Below are 24,959 nucleotides of genomic sequence, written 5' to 3'. Positions count from 1 at the left end.
GTCTACAAAAAGTATGGTTCCCAGCTCGACTTTTTTGTCTCACCACACTAAGTGCAGATGTGAACGACCCTTTATAGTGACCGCCACTAATGTCACGTGACACACTCCTGTTTTGTAAATACACACCCACGTGACCCTATATTAGGGTTGTACGGTATACCGGTATTAGTATAGTACCGCGATATTAACAAACTATTTTCTGTACTATACCGCCTCTGAAACGTAGCGGTCCTGCATCCCCTGCGCCCGTCGAAGTCACGTCATGACTGGTTTACGAGCAAAGGAGCATGTTCGGTAGCACACAATCACGCACGGAGTACTTACAGGCAGACACAGTGTGTAGACAGAAAAGGGAGAAGGGATGCATTTTGGCTTAAAAACTAACGATAAAGGTGAAGTTATAACACTGAAACGCCCGCAGGAAGAGGTGCTTTAAGACATGGCTAGCTAGCTAGCAGCTAATGTCCATCCGCAGTTGGCAGTGTTTTAGCTACTTCTAAATCACTAATCCTCGCCTCCATGGCGACAAACAAAGTACGTTTCTTACAAGTATCATCCCTGCAGGACGAGGAATAGCTAAACATGTTTCACTACACACCGTAGCTCACCGGCATCAAAATGTAAACAAACGCCATTGGTGGATCTACACCTGACATCCACTATCAAGTACAGGCACGTATCTAGTCAATACTACTATGATTACGTCGATATTTTTTGGCATCACAACATCTTCTTTTGTTTTTTTGTATATGACGAAATATGTCCCTGACACATGAGGACTTTGAATATGACCAATGTACGATCCTGTAACTACCGTACTTGGTATCGGATTGATACCCACATTTGTGGTATCATCCAAGTAAAGTATCAAACAACAGAATAATAAGTGATTATTACATTTTAACAGAAGTGTAGATATAACATGTTAAAAGACATGTTATGAGAGAAAGTAAGCAGATATTAACAGTAAATGAACTAGTAGATTAACAATTAATTTTCTACCACTTGTCCCTCATAATGTTGACAAAATAATAGAATGATAAATAATACAATATTTTACTGCATACGTCAGCAGACTTATTAGGAGCCTTTGTTTGCTTACTTACTACTAAAAGACAAGTTGTCTTGTATGTTCACTATTTTATTTAAGGACTTAAAGAGGAACATTATCACCAGACCTATGTAAGCGTCAATATATACCTTGAAGTTGCAGAAAAAAGACCATATATTTTTTTAACCGATTTCCGAACTCTAAATGGGTGAATTTTGGCGAATTAAACGCCTTTCTATTATTCCCTCTCGGAGCGATGACGTCACGTTGTGACGTCACATCGGGAAGCAATCCGCCATTTTCTCAAACACATTACAAACACCGAGTCAAATCAGCTCTGTTATTTTCCGTTTTTTCGACTGTTTTCCGTACCTTGGAGACATCATGCCTCGTCGGTGTGTTGTCGGAGGGTGTAAAAACACGAACAGGGACGGATTCAAGTTGCACCGGTGGCCCAAGATGCGAAAGTGGCAAGAAATTGGACGTTTGTTCCGCACACTTTACCGACGAAAGCTATGCTACGACAGAGATGGCAAGAATGTGTGGATATCCTGCGACACTCAAAGCAGATGCATTTCCAACGATAAAGTCAAAGAAATCTGCCGCCAGACCCCCAGGAAAAGAGAGCGGATGAGGGTATGTCTACAGAATATATTAATTGATGAAAACTGGGCTGTCTGCACTCTCAAAGTGCATGTTGTTGCCAAATGTATTTCATATGCTGTAAACCTAGTTCATAGTTGTTAGTTTCCTTTAATGCCAAACAAACACATACCAATCGTTGGTTAGAAGGCGATCGCCGAATTTGTCCTCGCTTTCTCCCGTGTCGCTGGCTGTCGTGTCGTTTTCGTTGGTTTCGCTTGCATACGGTTCAAACCGATATGGCTCAATAGCTTCAATTTCTTCTTCAATTTCGTTTTCGCTACCTGCCTCCACACTACAACCATCCGTTTCAATACATGCGTAATCTGTTGAATCGCTTAAGCCGCTGAAATCCGAGTCTGAATCCGAGCTAATGTCGCTATTCCTTGCTGTTCTATCCGCCATGTTTGTTTGAGTTGGCATCACTATGTGACGTCACAGGAAAATGGACGGGTGTATATAACGATGATTAAAATCAGGCACTTTGAAGCTTTTTTTTAGGGATATTGCGTGATGGGTAAAACTTTGAAAAAAACTTCGAAAAATAAAATAAGCCACTGGGAACTGATTTTTAATGGTTTTAACCCTTCTGAAATTGTGATAATGTTCCCCTTTAATTGCAATAAGAAACATGTTTAATGAAGATTTTTTGTTGAAATAAAGCCAATAGCAATGTTTTTGTGGTCCCTTTGTTTAGAAAAGTACCGAAAAGTAACGAAATCATTTTAGTACCGGTACCACAATATTGGTATCGTTACAACACTACCCTATATACACATTTCTGGCTCCTCCAAGCTCGTTAGCATTAAAAACATTTGTTCTTAATTCTCACTAAATAAACAGACTTATAAGCACATCTTGCAACATTCATGTCGGTGATCAGAACACACTTGTTTGACGAGACACCGACTGTATTTGTCTACTTTAGTCAAATCAAGGGCACTAAAATGAGAGCAAAGTTAATCTTCCATTGTTTTACGAGTCAGATATTATGTACCCTACAGCTACAGTATGCTTACTCACCATGCAGATGACTGGAGTGACGTATTTCAAGCAGTATTTTATCAGGCCCAAAGGTCGGTAACCGATCATGTCCTGGATGTTGTCGTAAAAGCGATCGGCTCCTGCAGAGAAACTCCGGTGAGGACAACTGAAGGATGCATTTAAAAGTCCAACTCACTGACCGTACACCCATCCAATACACACAGACTGGAGTAAGGCGAAGAGAAGTAGAGTCATGCCGCTGCAGGCGTAGTAGTCAAACAGCTGGAAGATGTACAGTCCCCCCTGTATGTGCAGGAAGACTTACATTTACAATCGCCTCACTCAACACTAAATGTTAGCTTTCCAAAAACAGCTCTACAAATAAACACAGCTTTCCAAAAACAGCTCTACAAATAAACACATCAAATTTTAATTCCATTTTGGGGGTTCATCAGCCCATTGAAAGATAACATGTTCATTATCACTGCTGTTATTTAATTGAAAAACTAAATATATATATTTTAAGTAGTATTTGTTTGAAGGAGCCATATATAATAATTTATTTTGTCAAGTCATCATTAAATGGCCCTGATATGTCAAAAGGCATTAATAATTATGTTCTTTTCGAATACTGATAACTGATAAAACTGATGACAGTAGGTCAGCCGGGATATACTCATTTCAAAATTAGATTTACAGCCCCGAAATCTTGTTATTGTTTTCATTTCGATGTCCTGCCCGCTACGGTTTGACCAATTAAAGTCTGTGAGTGTGTCTGCCACTGGTAAAGTTACTAAACATGCCAGATCTTAGTAAATCTAAAAGCGTCATTACGATTCTTAACTTATTCATGACAAAGTCAGGAACAAAACGAGGATTTGTATCGAGGATGCCTCTGACAGATGGAGACGATTGAAGGCGGAGAAGATTTTTTCATCTGACGCCAAACTTGCTAATTTCCTCCTTAATAGGTAAGTAAGGCATTTACATTAAATGGCAATGGACATTTTGTATGTAAACTATATTGTCCAATACAGTCTATGATCTTGTCTAACAAAACTAGTATGTTCGTGCAACGAATGCTTAGTGTGATTAGCATGCTAGCCCGGTCAATGAAAATCGACATATAGGCTAACGGGGGAAATATATTCCCGTTAGCCTGTATGTCAATGTGTATTTGAACTGACAAGGCAAAATATATTTTCGACAAATAAAACCTATGTGGATATGAGTTGTGTCAGTGCCTATTTGGTTCTCAATATGCTGACACGCTGAGGACATGGGTTCCAACATTAGCATGGCTGTCATCATGGCAATGTGAAACATATGGAGACAGCCAAATCACATGATAAAATAATTCCTCATTCGTGTTTGCATATTGTGGACTACATGTACCAAGTTATATGGCAATCTGAAACGTTTGAAACAGTAGCCTATAGGCATACCTTGGTAAAATGTCTCTTTAGTTACATTAGGCTGCTAAGCATGCTCTACTTATTTTCACCAGTATAACCATTGCTAGCGTTGGTTGTAGTTTTAGTCTTTGTTTTCCGATAGTGACAATAACTAATAACGAATTGCCATTTGTTGTGATATTGTACGCAGGCATGACGCACTTCTTCCTAAAAATAGCCTAATTTCTGTGTAAAATGTGTTGGTTAGACATTTGTTATTGACAAAACGCTTGTCTATTCAGCTATTATGGTCCCAGCACCTCAACCAGAGGCAGTGGAAGTTTGAAGTTCCTTGGATTAGCCCAGTCCATCGAGCTGGCTCCTTTAATTACTTTGTGGTTTTAAGATTGGTGAATTGTTGTCAGCGACTTTGTGATTTTTATTTTGAATTTTGTTTACTTATAAAAAAAAAATCACACTCAAAATTGTTAGGAGCAAAATGTAAACATCCAAAAAAGTGCTGTAAAATATATTATACAGTGTATGTTCATGTCTTTTTCCACTTTAACTCTGACTTCAAACTTCTTTAAATGTTGAAAATGTGTCATGTAAAACCGGATTTATGATCAATAATGTTCACCATCCTTTAGTCCTTGAGTCATCACGCTATTTTTCATTCGTAAGCACTTCTGGCGCAGGAAGGCAGCAAGCATTGCAATGAAACATGAAACCACATTTCTATTGATGGAAAAAAAGATCGCCATGAATCCAATCAAGGCATGAACAGCCGTTTGGTTGCAGAGAAAGGCAGGAGGAGAGAGGTGCCAACAGTGCCATCAAGTGACTGAATGACAAAGACGCACATCATGGCTTTAAAAAGCCAACACAAGCCTGACTTCTCCTTCTGGGTGATCAAGAATTATGTAGTCTGCATTCTTGAGGTGGACAAAACTTATTTATTTTGGAATGGGACACTAGTAAGTAATTAGTAAAAGTATTTGACTTATTTGCTAAATGTGTACTAGTTATAAATGATCCAGTCTGTAATTGCATTCTCAGTTATAAGAAAGATTAATTACAAATGATAGTTTTTCACACACACATAAAATCTAATTTTTTCCCCTAATTTGATATTTTGTATGATTTTAGTCTCAAAGTGTTAATACACTGTCAAAATGAAATGAAAAGACAATACTGTATATTCTAACAGAGTCAGTTGTGCTTGTAAGTATCATCTAGCTTGAGATGGTTAAAAATAGGGAGCAACATTATTTTGATTTGTTGATTGTATTATGTCAGATTGGTGTGATGTGTTGCTGCATGCTTTGAGGAAAAGTAGCACCATCTGGTGGACACATATACAAATGAAGAATTGAAGATCGTCAGTCCAAATTAAGATCTTAACATAAAATAATAGCATATGTTTAAATGGGTCCTATTATGCTTTTCTTACCTGCTGGTACCTGTTACTGTGTATTTAGGATCCCCATACAGTAAGTCCCAAAATTGTGAAATCAAACCATGGAGACATTGGCGGAGATATTTATAAAACAATCTTGCCTTCTTACAAACTTTCCCCAAATGAGCCGTTTGTCCATTTTGCCTTAGCTACGTCAACGGATATCTGCCTACATTGTAGAGGTTTACCCGAAGAGCTATGTGCGAGTCCGCCAAAGTTGTAGTTAATAAGTTCTTTCTTTTTCTCTATCCTCTTGTTGTGGGGCAGACTGGCTCGTACATGCACATGCATCCGCAGCTGTTGTCATTTTCTAATACAAAGTAGCGCGTAGTTCTAACTTATTTCTGTCAGTAAATTCCATATGGAAGCTGTTGAAGAGGGCTTCCGCACGAAAATAAGGCCACCCACAAAACGGTGCATTCAGAAAACCGGCTTGACAGGTAAGACTGTAAACAAAATCCTCTATAAAAAAACACCATTACCTGTTATGTAGAGCACAAGGAAGTGTTTAAAATATAGATTTGAGGTAAGGCATATGTATTAGACATTTTCAATGGTTGCATAACAATTGTAAAATAAAAAGTATTATCCAACAAGGCCATTATATTTATTCAACACTGGCACAATACGTTTTATGTGTTAAAGTCGAAAGCTTACTTCAGTGACCATGACAAGGCCGACGAGGAAGCAGAAAACGCTGATGATAAGCAGAAGGAGTTTACGCCGATGGCCCACGTGGAAGAAGGAAGGCTTCAGGTCACAAATGGCCGTTGCGAGAGCTTCCAGACCTACAAACTAATGCACAGCAGACAAATGTTTGGGTCATATGTTACATTTCAATCACATTCGTTGACATCTCTTAACACCACAGCACTATCACAATGTTATTTTTAATTAAACAAAATATATTGTTGTTTATTATTGTGCTTGTAGTTTGCAGCCAAGTACAAATATCATATTGTACTTATTTGCGCATCTAATGCAAGCTACAGTATGCAAAATTATTTGCATATATTTATTTCAGTGATGCTGCTAGTAATGCTAACACATATAGCCATCTAGCATCGTCAAGTTATGTTAAGGTTCAAACAGTCCCTCCAGGATTTTGCGGGGGTGTTTTTTGTAATTGTTGCGGCCTAAAATTCCTGATTTTGCGGCAGCATTTTCAAACAGTTGTAGAAAAAAGTTGTGATGGTTTGAGGCTTACATTTTTTCAATAACACTATGAATTTGTTGTCAAATTTTCAAGTGTGCTTTGAAACTTTAAAGGGAAAATTTACTTTTTGGGTAATTTTGCCTATTGTTCATAATCCTTATGAGAGACAAGAAGACAACAGTTTTTATTTTTTTTTGCATTTTAACATGGCTTCCTCCCACCTCCAAAGACATACACCTGGGGATAGGTTGATTGGCAACACTAAATTGGCACTAGTGTGTGAATGTGGGTGTGAATGTTGTCTGTCTATCTGTGTTGGCCCTGCGATGAGGTGGCGACTTGTCCAGGGTGTACCCCGCCTTCCGCCCGATCGTAGCTGAGATAGGCTCCAGCGCCCCCCGCGACCCCGAAGGGAATAAGCGTTAGAAAATGGATGGATGGATGGATGGAACATGTAAAAATCGGCTCGATTTTGGTGGCTAGCAATGCAGCTAATGGGAGCAATCAATTCTACCTCTAAATCACTTTAAAAATGCATTAAAAAAACGCCAAAGATACTTCATTTGCGTTCTGTAACCTGTATAATAACCAAGCTATAGCAACATTGTTATTGAACACTGAGGAACGCATCTGCGTGCTATGGTATTTGCCGTAAAAGCTAACTACGGCAAAGAGATAAGCTAGCTTCTACGTGAGCACAAAACACGTTAAGACAGTGGTTCTTAACCTGGGTTCGATCGAACCCTAGGGGTTCGGTGAGTCGGGCTCAGGGGTTCGGCGGAGGTCAAGACACTCCTCCGACTCATCTTGTAAATAAAAACTTCTCCCTATCGGCGTATTACGGATACGGCAACAGCAGAAGTCAGACTGATTTGCAGGTGTGTAATTTGTTGTGAGTTTATGCACTGTGTTGGTTTTGTTGTTTGAACAAGGTGATGTTCATGCACGGTTCATTTTGTGCACCAGTAAAAAAAACATGGTAACACTTTAGTATGGGGAACATATTCACCATTAATTAGTTGCTTATTAACATGCAAATTAGTAACATATTGGCTCTTAACTAGTCATTATTAAGTACTTATTAATGCCTTATTTGGCATGGCCTTATTATAAGCCTAACCCTCTAACCCTGGCCCTAACCCTCTAACCCTAACCCTAACCAAAAAACTCTAAATTAAGTCTTTGTTACTTAGAATATGTTCCCCATACTAAAGCATACCTGCCAACTTTTGAAATCAGAAAAACCTAGTAGCCAGGGTCCAGGGGCCGCAGGCCCCGGTAGGTCCAGGACAAAGTCCTGGTGGGGGGTTCAGGCTTCGCCCCCCGACGCAAAATGATTATTAGCATTCAGACAGGTTAAAATGTTGCTAAAACCATCACTTTTCTATCAGTCACAGTGACTTTTCAAAACAAAAATATTACAGCAAAAATCATATGGGTTGATTGACATGTTTATTCTGTAAGCTAACTTCAATAGTTTGAAATTATTTTGACAGTTAATGCCAGTTATCCTGTCAACCTTTCACAAGACTTCAATTTGTTAATTGAAAGTATAAACAGTATAAACACTTTTTACAGTAAACAAATGGTAAAACAGTACTAAACAATTGCATTAAAAAAAAAATTGGTGTCATTATTAACTTTCTGTCCAAGCTTGTATAATCTACTGCCTCGTTCAATTGTATAAAATATTCTGTGCCTAAAATTCACATTTCTATCACAATTATCATACTGTAAACATGGTAAGCTAACTTCATTAAAATTAATAGTCCTGTCAATAGCATGGAATTACAATTCAAATGTAGTTTTTTTGTAAGCCTTTCAAAAGAATTCAAAATGTGAAAAATTAATGAAAATTAATTTAAGCCATCAGACACTTGAAAAGTGGCACATCACATCTCTAATGTAATCATTTTAACTTTTCAACAGAAATAGCACTGCAAAAATATTAAGGACATACTTCTGTATTTTGGTAGTTATGATGTCAACATTTAACAAGATTTCTTCAACTTGGACTTGAAAGCATAAATAGTATAAACACTTTTAACAGTATAACAGTACTAAACAATTCCAATAGATAACATTGGTGTCATTACCTTTTTGTGGCTAAAATCCGAAAAACGTTGAAAGTTTTCCACTTGTATCGCTAGCAACGGCATTAGACTTGTGTTTTTTTGTCCCAACGTGGTCTTTTACATGCTAATTCCTCCGTGTCCGATTCGAAAAATCTTGTCTGCACAAGGTGCAATTCGCGTAGTTTTCACCCTTTTTGGAACGGATAATTATTCCCGGATAGGCTTTTGAATATTCTTCACGGAATGACTGCAGTTTTCTTTTCGGTTTAAGACTCGTTTGCGATTTTTCTCCGGCTGATTCCATGATCGTTCGCTCGTTTGGAAACAATGGCAACAGGTGCCTCGTGCTTGGCAGCGGTGCTATAAATAGCCTCGCGCATTTAAAAAAAAAATTTTTTTTAAATTAATGAAAAACCGTATTTTTTATCACTGCAACCGTAACCCGGAATAGGTTGATGAAAACCGTACTAATTACGGGAAAACCGGAGTAGTTGGCAGGTATGCTAAAGTGTTACCAAAAACATATAACTTTGTCTTGAATTTGAAAAAATATATATATATATTTTTCACTAAAGGGTTCGGTGAATGCGCATATGAAACTGGTGTGGCTCGGTACCTCCAACAAGGTTAAGAACCACTGCGTTAAGAGTTTGTAATGCACAACACTGCGATAGGACACCAAACTGTACTGACTGAAAAACGTGAACAATCATATTACAGTATCTGTAAAGTATTAGCCCACATTTTATGTTTTGTTTGTACACAGCTAGCCAGGCAGCATATGCTATCGGTCATACTACAGAGAGCATATGCTAGTTTGTGTTCTTTTGCTATGCCTAAATATAACTACTGCACAAAGTCCTGGTTGTGCAAATAAACTAACGTCATGTTTAGTCAGAGTAATAAATATTGTGATTGTTGGTCCAATCCACCGCATTTGTGTTGCCGATTTTCCTAACAGAAAGTAAAGCAAAGCAAAGTGCTTTATACGACACCAAAGACACATTATAGTGTCTTTGGTGTTTATTGTTAGCATCAAGAAGTAGCCTTATTATTGTTAATAAACTAGATGAATATATTTCTCGTTGGCTCAACATCATATACTGAATCTTGATATCACTAGCAAACATTGCTAAACAACAGGGACATCTACAGCTAAATAAAAAGACAAAATATGAACTTCACACCATAAAACAACTGCTGATATAAATTGTAGATGATAGACTAATATTTGTAGCAGGAAATCAACTGCAAACAAACTTATCTTTTTTCTCATGAGGGTCACATTCGCATCGGCACGGCGCTCGTTATGTCAATTAAATACGTTAATTAGCGATGCACGAATATAACATTGTTTTTCCTGGATTAATGCTTAATTTGTGGACCCCCCAGATGTAAAGACATGATGTTCCTCCAATCTTTTGTACTTTAAATCCTTGTAAGTGTTGAAGGAAGTCGAGGCGAGCAGTTACATCTTGGTGATGATAAATGGTTTACATTTTTCAAAAACATTTTTTCTTAAGAGTGTATAAATCCACTCCATCCCATTTTAAGTATGTTTTAATGATAACTTGTTTATTTGCCTCTAATGGGACTCTAGACCTGTAGGTCACGTGATTGCAACCCAGTAATACAAGTGTTTTGCCGTTAAGAACAATAAGGAGTTGCGCTATTACTACACACTGCTGTTGTGAAGTGAATTGTGAATTATATTTATATAGCGCTTTTCTCTAGTGACTCAAAGCGCTTTTACATAGTGAAAGCCAATATCTAAGTTGGGTGGCACTGGGAACATGTGTCTTGCCCAAGGACACAACTAGGATGGCGGAAGCGGGGATCGAACCCGGAACCCTCAAGTTGCTGGCACGGCCACTCTACCAACCGAGCTATACCGTCCCACCGTTCCTGGTTTGTCTAAGCCAGAAACAAACGTAACATTTGGGGTCACATTTCATTGGTTAGACAGTTAATGTGTGCATTTGAGCACAACTCAAGGACAAATTTGATTGTTGAGCATGTCAGTGATTGGTCAACATGTGCGGGGAAGTTGCGGGAAATGGACAAAGTAGCAAGGCCGCACGTAAACACAGGATTGTTTGAATTTGTGTGAATTGGGGCAAAATTCTGGAGGTTCTGGTTCAGGATATGTGACGCAACAAATACGAAAGTAATATACTGTATGTAGTCTACTGTGACAGTTTAGCGTTAGCGGAATGCACAACCTCACTGTCCAATCCCAGCAGGATGATCATGATGAAAAAGAAGATGGCCCAAATCTGAGGAAAGGGCATCATGGCCACCGCTCGAGGGTAGGCAATGAACGCCAGGCCAGGACCTGCAGTCACACAGCAATGGAACATTTCAGCATGTTGGCAGCACATGAACAAAAGTATTGAAGATGCTGTGATTAAGGACAACTAAAGCAAGACATCATACCTGATTCAGCTACTTTGGATATGTCTGTGTTTTGTTCGTAAGCCATGAACCCTAGAACCGAAAAGATGGCAAAGCCGGCCACAAAGCTGGTCCCGCTATTCAAAAGGCACAAGTAGACACAGTCCCTAAAAACAACAACAACAAATGGGTATATTGTGCGTACAGTAGTTTCCTGCCTATTCGCAGAGCGGCATTCACTCTCCTGCCTGTTTAATCTTTGCTGTAAATCATTTTTTTTAATCATTTGTTAACTTGAATAGAACAAGTGGTTCGATGGCAGTATCTGCAGGGGCAAAAAAAAATGTGCAGTTATGAATCTTGCAGCAAGCACTTTCTCACAAATTAAAGGGGCTGTTTGCAACTTCCTCACGGTTACATTTTTCAAAGCAAAACATATAAGAACACCACCGGCTAACTTATGTTCCCATTAGTGGTTCGAAAGAACACATTTTTTGACAATTGTCTATATTTTTCACAATTACCGTATTTTTCGGAGTATAAGTCGCACCGGAGTATAAGTCGCACCTGCCGAAAATGCACAATAAAGAAGGAAAAAAACATATATAAGTCGCATTTTTGGGGGAAATTTATTTTAAAAAAAACAACACCAAGAATAGACATTTGAAAGGCAATTTAAAATAGATAAAGAATAGTGAACAACAGGCTGAATAAGTGTACGTTATATGACCCATAAATAACCAACTGAGAACGTGCCTGGTATGTCACAAACATATTATGGTAAGAGTCATTCAAATAACTATAACATATAGAACATGTTATACGTTTACCAAACATTCTGTCACTCTTAATCGCTAAATCCCATGAAATCTTATACGTCTAGTCTCTTACGTGAATGAGCTAAATAATATTATTTGATATTTTACGGTAATGTGTTAATCATTTCACACATAAGTCACTCCTGAGTATAAGTTGCACCCCCGGCCAAACTATGAAAAAAACTGCGACTTATAGTCCGAAAAATACGGTACAAAGATTGATGTAATAAAAAAATATTTCAGCTATATGATGAAACATTTGAACACACAGCATGCAACAATTATAAATGAAAGTCGCATTTTTTTAACCACTCCTATTTAATCATAGCAGCAGTAACACTAGCACGTTGTCTAAATACAACGGCTACTAACTAATACCTCCTACTATGTTAGCACTGTTATTTGTTAAATTGAAATAAAGGTCTTCTCATTTAGATGAGCATGACGAGAGACAGATTCTGACTAACTCCGAGGCGCGCCGGCCCAGTTCACGTCTGCCGCTAGACGAATGTCACCGAGCAGTGACTAAGATTGTGGTTAAAGGTTTGCATTTTCGGTAGGTGAATGTTTAATTGTGGTCAGAGAAAAGTTGCATATTTTCCTGCAACTACATTTTCTCTCAGTCATTATAATATACAGGTAAAACTCATGAAAATTGAATATGGTGTAAAAATCCATTCATGTCAGCAATTAACTTCAAATGTGACACTAATCTGTGATATTAACTCATTTGTTTGATTTTGATCATTATGGCTTACAGTTTTTGAAATCTTACATTTTCTGAGATTTTCAATTCAAAGTTTTCATAAAATGCAATAATCATCAAAATTATAACCAATAAATGCTTGACATATCTCTTTTTGCATGCAATAAGATAATATCCATCCATTTATCCATCTTCTTCCGCTTATCCGAGGTCGGGTCGCGGGGGCAGCAGCCTAAGCAGGGAAACCCAGACTTCCCTCTCCCCAGCCACTTCGTCCAGCTCTTCCCGGGGGATCCCGAGGCGTTCTCAGGCCAGCCGGGAGACATAGTCTTCCCAACGTGTCCTGGGTCTTCCCCGTGGCCTCCTACCGGTTGGACGTGCCCTAAACACCTCCCTAGGGAGGCGTTCGGGTGGCATCCTGACAAGATGCCCGAACCACCTCATCTGGCTCCTCTTGATGTGGAGGAGCAGCGGCTTTACTTTGAGCTCCCCCCGGATGACAGAGCTTCTCACCCTATCTCTAAGGGAGAGCCCCGCCACCCGGCGCAGGAAACTCATTTCGGCCGCTTGTACCCGTGATCTTGTCCTTTCGGTCGTAACCCAAAGCTCATGACCATAGGTGAGGATGGGAACGTAGATTGACCGGTAAATTGAGAGCTTTGGCTTCCGGCTCAGCTCCTTCTTCACCACAGCGGATCGATACAGCGTCCGCATTACTGAAGACGCCGCACCGATCCGCCTGTCGATATCACAATCCACTCTTCCCTCACTCGTGAACAAGACTCCGAGGTACTTGAACTCCTCCACTTGGGGCAGGGTCTCCTCCCCAACCCGGAGATGGCAGTCCACCCTTTTCCGGGCGAGAACCATGCACTCGACTTGGAGGTGCTGATTCTCATCCCAGTCGCTTCACACTCAGCTGCGAACCGATCCAGTGAGAGCTGAAGATCCTGGCCAGATGAAGCCATCAGGACCACATCATCTGCAAAAAGCAGAGACCTAATCCTGCAGCCACCAAACCGGATCCCCTCAACGCCTTGACTGCGCTTAGAAATTCTGTCCATAAAAGTTATGAACAGAATCGGTGACAAAGGGCATCCTTGGGCGGAGTCCAACCCTCACTGGAAACGTGTCCGACTTACTGCCGGCAATGCGGACCAAGCTCTGACACTGATCATACAGGGAGCGGACCGCCACAATCAGACAGTCCGATACCCCATACTCTCTGAGCACTCCCCACAGGACTTCCCGAGGGACACGGTCGAATGCCTTCTCCAAGTCCACAAAGCAAGATAATATCACGTTACTAAATGTTACATTCTTATGTAATTTGCACATCATTAAATTCTACAGAAGAAAAATAATTTCTTATATTTATTTACAAAAGTTATTCTGTGCTACATATGTGCCTCTTGAGACCTCACTGTAGGCTTTGTAAGGTTGAGTTATCTCTAAACAGAACAACATTGATGCTAATACACCCTTTTTTCTCTTTTTTTTAAGAATCGATTAGAGAACCGTTAAGGAACCGAATCGTAAGAATCAAAAGTGGAATCGGAACTGGAAAAATCTTATCAATTGCATCCATAATTGCATGGTATTTTGTTATTAGTGCGCTCACATTGTACAAAGCTGACAACCCCTACCTTGTGTTGCAGCTAGTTTTAATTTCCTGTTCTATGGATATCATCACACTTTCCCATTTTGCCATCATTCTGTTGTGGCAACACAAACAAACATTTACGTCTTTTAAGCTCACTGAGCTGAAGTCTCGCACAAATAGTTTGAATTACAAGTTTTGTCTGACTTTTGAGGCGTATTCTTCCAGGAAATGTTGTTTGATCTCCAAATTTGACCACTTTAGTTTGACTTTGGCATCTCCATTGTATTATGCAACTGCCTAATTTGTTTCATCAAAGACAATCATGGGATACATTGTGGTCATCTACAACCAAGTATAGTTACCCTTCTGAAAGTAGGAGTAAAATTGTTCCTTTTAGACTTGTTTTATGTTCACGTTTTATAAAACTGTCCTGCTAGTTTGGCCCCACCTATTGTATATTAACCAATATAGATTAATATCTGGGTATTTTCAGTTCTAACGTATTTTTTGGACTATAAGGCGCATTTAAACTCTTTTCGTTTTATAAACAATCCACAGTGCATTTAATGCAGGGGGAGGGAACCTATGGCTCTCGAGCCAGATGTGGCTCTTTTGATGACTGCATCTGGCTCTCAGATAAATCTTAGCTGACATTGCTTAACACGATAAGTAATGAATAATTCCGCTGGTAATCACAGTGTTAAAAATAACGTTCAAAATATAAAACATTCTCATGCATTTTGATCAATCCATCCGTTTTCTACCGCACCTGTTCGAGAAGTCGCATTAATGGTAAGAAGTATTCTATTTATTTAGCTTCAGAATAACAATTTTATTAAAAAGAATAAGAGATTTATTATACTCTAAAAATGTTGGTCTTACTTAAAAATGCACGCATTTAGTTGTATTCAGTGTTAAAAAATATTATATGGCTCTCACGGAAATACATTTTAAAATATTTGGCTTTCATGGCTCTCTCAGCCAAAAAGGTTCCCGACCTCTGATCTAATGTATGTATTAATTCTGGTAGTGCTTAATGACATCAAAATTGCAGGCCAAACTTTGATGTTTCATTGAGAATATAGAACATTACTCACGGCGCTTAAAAATCTGTCAAAATGTTTTAGTACGATTTTGGTAAGCTGAGAATCCGCACCGCTTGATGGATTGTCGGCGCATTATGGCTACCGGAGTCGAACGTAATGTGCTTTAACAAACGAAATGGGTATTGTTATGGTGTGTGTATAAGGACCTCAAAATGGCACCTATTAGGAGACACATTATCTGGCGTTTTGTTTCAACCTATTAAGCAAAACAGACTTTTCTTACCTATTGGTACCTGCTGTTGTATATTTTGAATCTGCATACGTTCCATAGTCTCATTCTTTTTCTTTATCCTCTTGTTGTGGGCCATTCATTCTCTTCTGTTGCCATTTTTAATACAACGTGTATAGTTCGGACTTAATCTGTCAGTAGACTCGCTAAACACTACAACAAAAGATGACGAGGAGAAGACGATGTCGAAGTGGAGCCATGTAAATAAAACCGCCCACAAAAACGACGCATTCCGAAGAGATGGTCAGAAAGCGGCTTGAAGACGGTCTATAAAACATAATCTATGCAACATTTTGACCAAAGAACCACCATTACATGTTATGTAGACCACAAGGAAGCGTTTTAAATGTAGAAAAAATATATATATATTATGACCCTGAATAGACCCATTCATCGACAAAGCTCCTAATAATCCGGTGCGCCTTATGGTCCGAAAAATACGGTACTAAAGGATAATCTCCTTAGATGTTTTGTTGTTGAGCGACATGAGTTCAAATAATCCTGCTTGCTTTGTTCTGCTTGGCTGCAACAATAACCAAACCCACCAAAACACAGAGCTGTTTTAGTTGGACACGACACATAAGTGAGAATAGAATTGGTCTTGTTTGTGTTTTCTGCATGTGGTTTTTGGATGCTTTCCCTTTCTAAAACGGCTTGTCATTTTCCGCTGTTTCCTCAGTGGCTTTGTGTTGCTTCTGGAGTCAGTCACCTTTGAAAAATAGGTCACGTTCTGTACACATTGCTCTCTCACTCTCTTTTTTTCCAAGCATTTTCCTGATGCTGTGCAATGTTTACTTAAACAGGGTTATGTTTAGAAAAGGTAAAGACAAAACTGAACTATAAGAGTTAAAAGTAAATAGGCAGAATGTGAGATAAAGATTTTAGATTGTACTGACTGTGGTGTTTTCATGCCGAACTTACTTGTAGCAGTTATTGTTGTACTTGTTATAACTGCCAAGTGCCGTCAAGCAGCCGATGCAAATAGCGTAGGAATAAAATATTTGCGTGCCAGCGTCCATCCAGACCTGCGAGACAAAAGGAGGACATTGTGAACCATGCAAAAATAGTGTGAATGTTCAGTGGAAAATTTGACGGAGTGTCTTGAGAAAACAGGCTTCATAGTTGCTTGGTAATGTTTGACGGACATGCAATCATTAGTGCAAGTCACGACTCAACACCTGTGAAAAGTGGGCCCAAATAAATGACCAATCCACTAAATAGCCACTCATAGTTGGTTACAAAATAAGTGAAAAATAAATAAAATACTTATATAAATAAAAAGGTACTGGAAGAAAGCAGTAGGGTGAATAGAACTTCAATTTTATACACATAACAAGAAAATGTATCTTTAGGGGAACTATGATGATTTTAAACTGCAATTAAAACACTTCCTTGTGGTTGAGATAATATGTACTGGAAATGCTTTGTGGTAAATTTTGCTCCAAAATCCATTTTTATAACCAGTTTTATGAGTTTGTCTGCAAGATGTTTTTTTAGGAAGCGTTCCCAGATTGCAAATGAAATCACACCTTACCCTCTCCCAAAGTATTATAATGTATCTTTTGAAAATGTATTATGCACTGTTTATATATATATATCTTGTAGTTGTTACCACAGACACGGTCCAAAATAAACTTCATTAACATTAAATAATTAAACCCCGGTCACAACATCAGGTACACCTGCTCACTCTGATAGATTCAGACTTTGCATTAAAAAAAGCTGCTTTTAGCAGCATTTGTTACTGCACTAATGTTACTGCATAAAATAATTATGGAATCACTCAATTCTCAGGAAACAATTGTGGAATCATGAAAACAAACAAACAAACACTACAACACACTACCAGTATTGTGTTGCACCACCTCTGACTTTTATAACAGCACGCAGTCTCTGAGGCAAGGACTTAACGAGTGACAAACATTACTCTTTATCGATCTTGCTCCAACTTTCTCTGATGCTGTTGTCAGGTCAGCTTTGCAGGTTGGAGACTTGTCATGGTCCATTTTCTTCAATTTTCACCACACATTTTCCATTGGATTGAGATCCGGACTATTTGCAGGTCATGATATTGACCTTATGTATCTTTCTTCAAGGAACATTTTCACAGTTTTAGTCTTATGGCAAGATGCATTATCATCTTGAAAAATTATGTCATCATCCCCAAACATCCTTTCCATTGATGGAATAAGAGATGTGTCCAAAATGTCAATGTAAACTTCTGCATTTATTGAAGATGTAATGGCAGCCATCTCCCCAGGGCCATTACCTGACATGCAGCCTCTTATCATCAATGACTGTGGAAATTTGCAGACCTGTTTCTTTACTTCCAGAATTTTCTAAAATTATTGAACAATCATTTAATAACAGATTACACAAATTCATGAACAAAAGTGGAACACTTGAGTATAACCAATAGGATAACAGAGCAAACATCTCAACATCAACGGCATTATTGGAAATGACAGAGGAAATAACCAATGTAATAGATGGTAAACAGTGTGCAGCAGCAGTATTTATGGTTCTAACTAAAGCATTTGACACAATTAATCAGAATAACCTAATCAACAAATTAGAACGATGTGGCATCAGAGGATTGGTATTGAACTGGGTAAGAAGCTATTTAACCAACAGGAAGCAATATGTGAAGTTAGGTGAAAAAACATCAACAGAACTAAACATATTTTGTGGTGTACCGCAAGGATCAATACTGGTACCAATATATTAAATCGACATACAAACGACTTTTGTGAAGTTACCAAGGACTTAAAGTTAGTAATATTTGCGGATAACACACCTGCGTTTTTTTCAGGAGAAAATACACATACGCTGATAATGATAGTAACAGAGCAAATGAACAAATGAAAGAGATGGTTTGATAAAAACAGACTATCTTTGAATCTCAGCAAAACTAAAACATTGCTATTTGGTAACAGTACAAAAGAAGGTCAAAAACAAATACAAAAAGACAGAGTAGATATAGAAAGAGTAAAATAAATAACATTTTTGGTGTAATAATAGATGATAAAATGAACTGGAAATCGCATATAAGAAATATACAACACAAGGTGGCAAGGAATATTTCTATAATGAATAAAGCAAAATATGTTCTGGACCAAAAATCACTGCACACTTTCCTGCTCGCTAGTGTTACCATATCTGAGTTATTGTGTAGAAATATGAGGACATAATTACAAAAGTAAACTTCATTCACTAACCATGGTATAAAAATGATCAGTTAGAATAATACATACTGTAGGTTATCGAGCACATACAAACCCTTTATTTATTGACTCCAAAATACTGAAACTCAATGATTTGGTGCATTTGCAAACAGCTAAACATATGCACAGGACAAACTAAGACCTGCTATCCAAGGATGTACAAAACTTATTCTCAAAATAAGTGGAGCGATATAACCATAGAAAAATCTAATCTAAAACATGTGTATGCACGTACAACACTTAAAACATTTGGCATATTAATATGTGGAATTAAATAATTGAACGGATTATGCAACAATGTCAAACAATGTACTAATATGATCCAGTTTAAGAGGCTCTTCAAACTACAAGTGTTTACAAAGTACAAGGAAGGTGAATCTTGATAAGTCTTGAACTTTGTTGAAAATGAGATATTATTTATCTCATATGTGAATCATGACAGGCTTAACTATTAAGAGAACTATTGTATTCATTGGTGTAAATTGTGTTACTATTACAAGATCAGAACAGGAAGAGAACAAATAAGTTAGTAATTGCTATGAACTGGAAAAGGGGTAGGATTAAATAAGCTTTGATTCTTCCTACTCCTTCTCAAACATGTAAAGAGAAAAGAACACATGTAATTATTATATGATGTATCACATTGAATCTGTTTACATGTTCGAAATAAATTAAACCATAACCATAACCACCATGTGCATGGTTTATTAAGGCAGCTGTCCTCATCATCACCTTGCCCAATGCAGATTCACGATTCATCACTGAATATGACTTTCATCCAGTCATCCATAGTCCAAAATTGCTTTTCTTAGCCCATCGGAAACTTGTTTATTTATTATTTTTAAGTGTTATTAATGATGGCTTTTGTTTAATAAAAATAAACGCGATGCAGAGTGAGACCTCGATCTCCTTGTTTAAAGCAACAGATGGACAAACGTGAGGCTCAACAATTATGATTGGCAAACATGTCTGTCACTCAAATGCCGGTGACAGTGTAGAAAAAAAGAAAAACTCAGCTTCTTGCGGTTATTTATCGCACTAATCAAAACCTCGATATCGATTCAAAGTCCATTAATCGTGTAGCCCTAGGCCACACAGTCCTCCAAACAAAGTGAGCTCGGACAACTCCATAGATATCGAGTTCTATGCAGCTAACAAATCACAAAAGTCTGAGTTAAAAAATGGATGAAATAATAAGTTAAATAGTGGATTTCATAAAACATAGCCAGAACTTACGTATAAACACTTCCCTCAATGAAACACATTTTACATACCGTGAGCTGAAACGCCAGCACTTGCTTATTTTGCAGAAAACGTTGTCTGCTCAACTGTCTTCTTCTTGATGTAGGCAGGACCAAGAAAATGAAAAGAACCCAAGCAAATCCAAGCATCTTAAAATCAATCAAACATTTGTCGCATCTGCGTTACATCACTGGCGGCAAACAGCGAGGGTTGATGATGTAGAGAGACTCAAGCGACATAAGAATTCCTAGGGACATATTTTCAACATTTCGCCATGGCATTAGATTTTAACGGCCAAAGGGCGAGGGTTAATGCGAAGTGGGAAGGGATAAGAGAGAGTATTCAGATTGAGCCTTAATCTGATGCAGGTGTTAGCATTGGAAATTCAAATTTACAGGGTGATTCCATATGTATTTCCTTAGAATTGAGGGATTCCATAATTTTTTCACTCTGTTTGATTTAAGAATTAAGCTGTTACTGACGACCACAATTTATATTCTTGAATTATTTCAGTGTTTCTCAAAACCTGAAAGTTGTCATTTGAAATGACTATAGTTTTGTGTTATGTCTGTTATCGGCTTTGTCTACAAAATTCAAAAACTGAATGAACATCCTCCAAGTTTGGTGATTCTATCATTTTTCTCTGGGGTTGTATAAACAAGCATTATCTGGAGCAAAATATGTCACCGCTGCCCCAAATTAAAAGTCTGATTTGTCATTATGGGTTACTGAGTCTTAAGTTAAAGTGAATGGTTCAGAGGAAGGCTCATACCTGGGGATCACTCAGGCGGGATGGGTCTGGGTAGAGGTAAAACTTGATGCCGTCTAAGGCCCCTGGCAGAGTGAGTCCACGGACGAGCAGCACGGCAAGCATCAGGTATGGAAACGTGGCGGTGAAGTACACAACCTGTGAAAAGGCGAGGATCACTTATTAGATGACATTTAGTTACACAGTCCATTTTATGGATAGACACAGAAATTGATGATTTACCTTTCCAGTGGACTTGACTCCTTTCCACACGCAGAAGTAACAGATGATCCAGGACAGGAGAAGACAAAGAGCCAACTCCCATCGAATACCACCCAACTCATGGATACTTCCTGTCAAGTTCAGTACTCTCCTCCTGTGGATCACATGTCCAATGATATCTGACACACTAAAACATGTTTTGTAAGGAGCTATTTGAACATTTTGACTTACTCCCAAAACTCTCTCTCAGGTGATGTCGCATTTTCTGCCATTGTCCAGTTGAGAACACGCCTATGACTGAACTCCACACATGTTTCTACAGCAAAGACAGCCAGCAAAAACACTCAATCCACTCCCACAGCTGAGGGACATTATTCAGTTCAGATTGCCGACACGGCTGACCTGGCTCAGTACAGTAGGTACCACTGTAAATTTTCCACAATCCTGTGAGAATTTTGCGTGTGACTGAAGCATTAAATAGTGGGACTATCCAGGACTACCTGTAGTATGCTCAAACAACCACCAGGTACCACCTGTGTGTAGATAACACTGTATACGGTAATCTCTTTCTCTTTCAGACTTATTACGTCTTATCAAGTCGGTGGTGCATACTTCACTTATTCTTCACTCATGCTTAAAGTGAAAATTTAGGCAAAATTAAACTAGTAACATCTGGTAGGTGCATCTGTTTTAGCTGCAAATATGATTCGTACTGCGCTGAGCAGTTAGTTGAGTGAGAACGACGACGTTATTGAACTGAGGTGAAACCGTTTTTACATGTACGAGTCCCGTTCCTGCGACGGCGATGGTCGTCAGGTTTTAGTTTAAGTAGCAACTTATACCTCAAGGATAGCTATAGTTATGACTACTTTGATCCCTGTGGTTGTCTGGCAGAGTGAAATTGGCATTCCTAGAGAAGGAAAGACAGGAAATTTCAATTATGAGACAACTATGCCGCTTAGTTATCTCTGTCCGTTTGATCCTTTCACATCTTCGAAGATATCATATTGATCTTTCATGACAGTCGCTGCATTTAAGCGCCTTGGAAGGAGAATTCAACGTATGTTGATTTCTACACTTTCTAAACATTTTCCCATGTCTAAATTTGTTTCACTTTTCTTTTTCTTTGACACACTGCCATTAGAAAAGTCTGCCTCAGGCTGCGGAGACATAATGAAGGGAAAATTTTTTACTAAAAAGACAGAAAAATAATGTTGTATTTTTCTTTGACGCGAACGTAACCGGTTCTCTTTTTCTTTGTGCAAAGCAGGAGAGGGTCTTCAATGTTTTCCAGGCCAAAGACCCCCAAACGGATGGAGAGATTGAGCAGGGACCCCCTACTTATATATCTCGTACGAAATTGTGTTTTGAATTCAAATGGCCCTAAAGGTAGCTTATTATTGTGCTATAATAAAGTATTCAAATGCTACAATATAGCGCCGCTTATAGCTAGCTTGCAACTAGCGCTATAATCGCCAGCTGGGGCTACTAATCGGTAGGTGGCAACAAGAGCACTAATCGATAGCTACTGTATTTTTCGGAGTATAAGTCGCACCGGAGTATAAATCGCACCTGCCGAAAATGCATAATAAAGAAGGGAAACAACATATAAGTCGCACTGTAGTATAAGTCGCATTTTTGGGGGAAATTTATATGATAAAACCCAACACCAAGAATAGACATTTGAAAGGCAATTTAATATAAATAAAGAATAGTGAACAACAGGCTGAATAAGTGTACATTATATAACGCATAAATAACCAACTGAGAACATTCCTGTTCTCAGTTGTTAATGTTAACGTAATGTTACGTTAACATTACCATAATATGTTAACGTAACATATTATGGTAAGAGTCATTCAAATAACTATAACATATAGAACATGCTATACGTTTACCAAACAATCTGTCACTCCTAATCGCTAAATCCCATGAAATCTTATACGTCTAGTCTCTTACGTGAATGAGCTAAATAATATTATTTGTTATTTTACGGTAATGTGATAATAATTTCACATATAAGTCGCTCCTGAGTATAAGTCGCAACCCCGGCCAAACTATGAAAAAAAACTGCGACTTATAGTCCGAAAAATACGGTATCTTGGATGCCAACATGAATATGATAAAATATTTACCAGTATCTATTCATGTTTTTATTTCAAATCTGCAAGGTCAACTGAGTAGAGTGGCCAATGCACTGTCATTTGTAAACTACACTACAGCATGTTGGATCTATGTTAATGTGTATTTAGCCATTTAAATTGCTGAGGTATTATATAATAATATATTTAAAAAGTATTGTCAACTGTCAAATGTCCCATTGCAGTACCTCTGTGGACACCTTAGGAGTCTAAACCCCCATGTTGAAGTGGGTAACCATTAAACTGTATGTATTGTTTTTTTTTTTGCTTACCAGTGTTCCAACTATTTCTGCAGCTTGCCCATGGAAGCTCAGAGCTGAATGAGGAGAAGAGGTACACGAAGGCCCATGCCAATATGATGATGTAATAGATGCTGGAGTATAACACTACCACTTGACTTCCATAACCCATTCCTAAAAGAGGAAAATAAAGACAAAACATGTTTGAAGCTCAAGATCAGAAACATCATACCATTTGCTAAACAATGTATTGTCATGAAGAAAATAATCCACACACATGGCTGACATGTTGCGACATAGTTGAACTCCTAAAAGAAATAATTGGTATACAAACGTTTGTAGAACCAAAAGCATAGCAGGCAATGTAAACAAGTCTCTTCACAACATGATTGTTAAGAAATATTTGCAAACATTTATATAATCCTGTTAATCTTCATAAAATATAAAATTTTCAACATTTTCTGTTTTGAAAATTCTAACGACATATATTACATTTTTACAATTATAGTTAAAATGTTATTATTATGGCAGCACGATGGCACAGGAGTTAGTTAGTGCGTGTGCCTCACAATAAGAAGGTCCTGAGTTCGATCCCCGGGCTACGGGTCTTTCTGTGTGGAGTTTGTATGTTCTCCCCGTAACTGCGTGGGTTCATCCGGGTACTCCGGCTTCCTCCCACCTCCAAAGACATGCACCTGGGGATAGGCTGATGTATATGGAAGACTAGATATGTGCCTATGCTGATTGGCAACACTAAATTGGCCCTAGTGTGTGAATGTGAGTGTGAATGTTGTCTGTCTCTCTGTGTTGGCCCTGCGATGAGGTGCGACTTGTCCCGCCTTACACCTGAATGCAGCTGGGATAGGCTCCAGCCAGTCCCGTGACCCCAAGAGGGACAAGCGGTAGAAAATGGATGGATGGATGGATGTTATTGTTATTTATATTATGGATATATATATATATCAATTATTTATTAGTTATGGTTGTCCCGATCGGATAAATGAATCGGTCTGATACCCGCAAAAAACCCAAGTATCGGCTTGCATATAAAATCTCCAATACAAGCAGTCCGGCAGCATGTTTACTTGTACAGAGCTGTACAGCCAGTTAACATCTACAAACGTAAATGTCCTCCAATAAGCACACAATGTTGTTCTTTTGCTCTATTTTAGTCAAGTCATTTACAAAACGTAAACATGGTAGGCTACAGGCTACTAGGAGCTAGCAGCTACACAACAGCTAACCACACAATAGCACACAAGCCATATATAGATAATTGGTGTCCTTAATTAAACAATACTGCAGTCTAAAACAGCACATTTATCAATATAAACAAGTATCAAAAAATCCGTATCATTCAACTTACTTATGAATGAGCTTAACTTAATTAATTATTGGACTTATTATGACCACTAAGTGTCACCAAAAACAGTTACCACCACTTCAACCTAAAGACAGCATAAGACCATTCCATATGGTAAATACTAATTAGGTTAGTATTTTCCAAACCTACCATTGTTCTTTCA

General features: G+C 38.3%; 1 protein-coding gene across 5 annotated transcripts in view; it reads right to left on the bottom strand.

The window, feature by feature from the left end:
- Positions 1–24,959, bottom strand: part of slc6a22.1 (solute carrier family 6 member 22, tandem duplicate 1) — an 89,859-nt gene that overhangs the window by 2,947 nt on the left and 61,953 nt on the right. For all 5 annotated transcript variants that reach the window (XM_061932414.1, XM_061932416.1, XM_061932415.1 and 2 more), the window contains 10 exons: positions 23,467–23,607; positions 21,285–21,369; positions 21,075–21,207; positions 20,856–20,990; positions 16,539–16,642; positions 11,198–11,322; positions 10,984–11,096; positions 6,188–6,325; positions 2,878–2,980; positions 2,717–2,817 (listed from right to left, as the gene is read on the bottom strand). In XM_061932414.1, coding sequence (XP_061788398.1) covers positions 2,717–2,817; positions 2,878–2,980; positions 6,188–6,325; positions 10,984–11,096; positions 11,198–11,322; positions 16,539–16,642; positions 20,856–20,990; positions 21,075–21,207; positions 21,285–21,369; positions 23,467–23,607 — 1,178 coding nt within the window. The remainder of the gene's footprint in view (positions 1–2,716; positions 2,818–2,877; positions 2,981–6,187; positions 6,326–10,983; positions 11,097–11,197; positions 11,323–16,538; positions 16,643–20,855; positions 20,991–21,074; positions 21,208–21,284; positions 21,370–23,466; positions 23,608–24,959) is intronic.

This window comes from Nerophis lumbriciformis, linkage group LG38 (genome assembly GCF_033978685.3).
Source record: "Nerophis lumbriciformis linkage group LG38, RoL_Nlum_v2.1, whole genome shotgun sequence".
In the NCBI taxonomy this organism is placed as follows: Eukaryota; Metazoa; Chordata; class Actinopteri; order Syngnathiformes; family Syngnathidae; genus Nerophis; species Nerophis lumbriciformis.
This window is presented reverse-complemented; position numbering and strand designations above follow the sequence as displayed.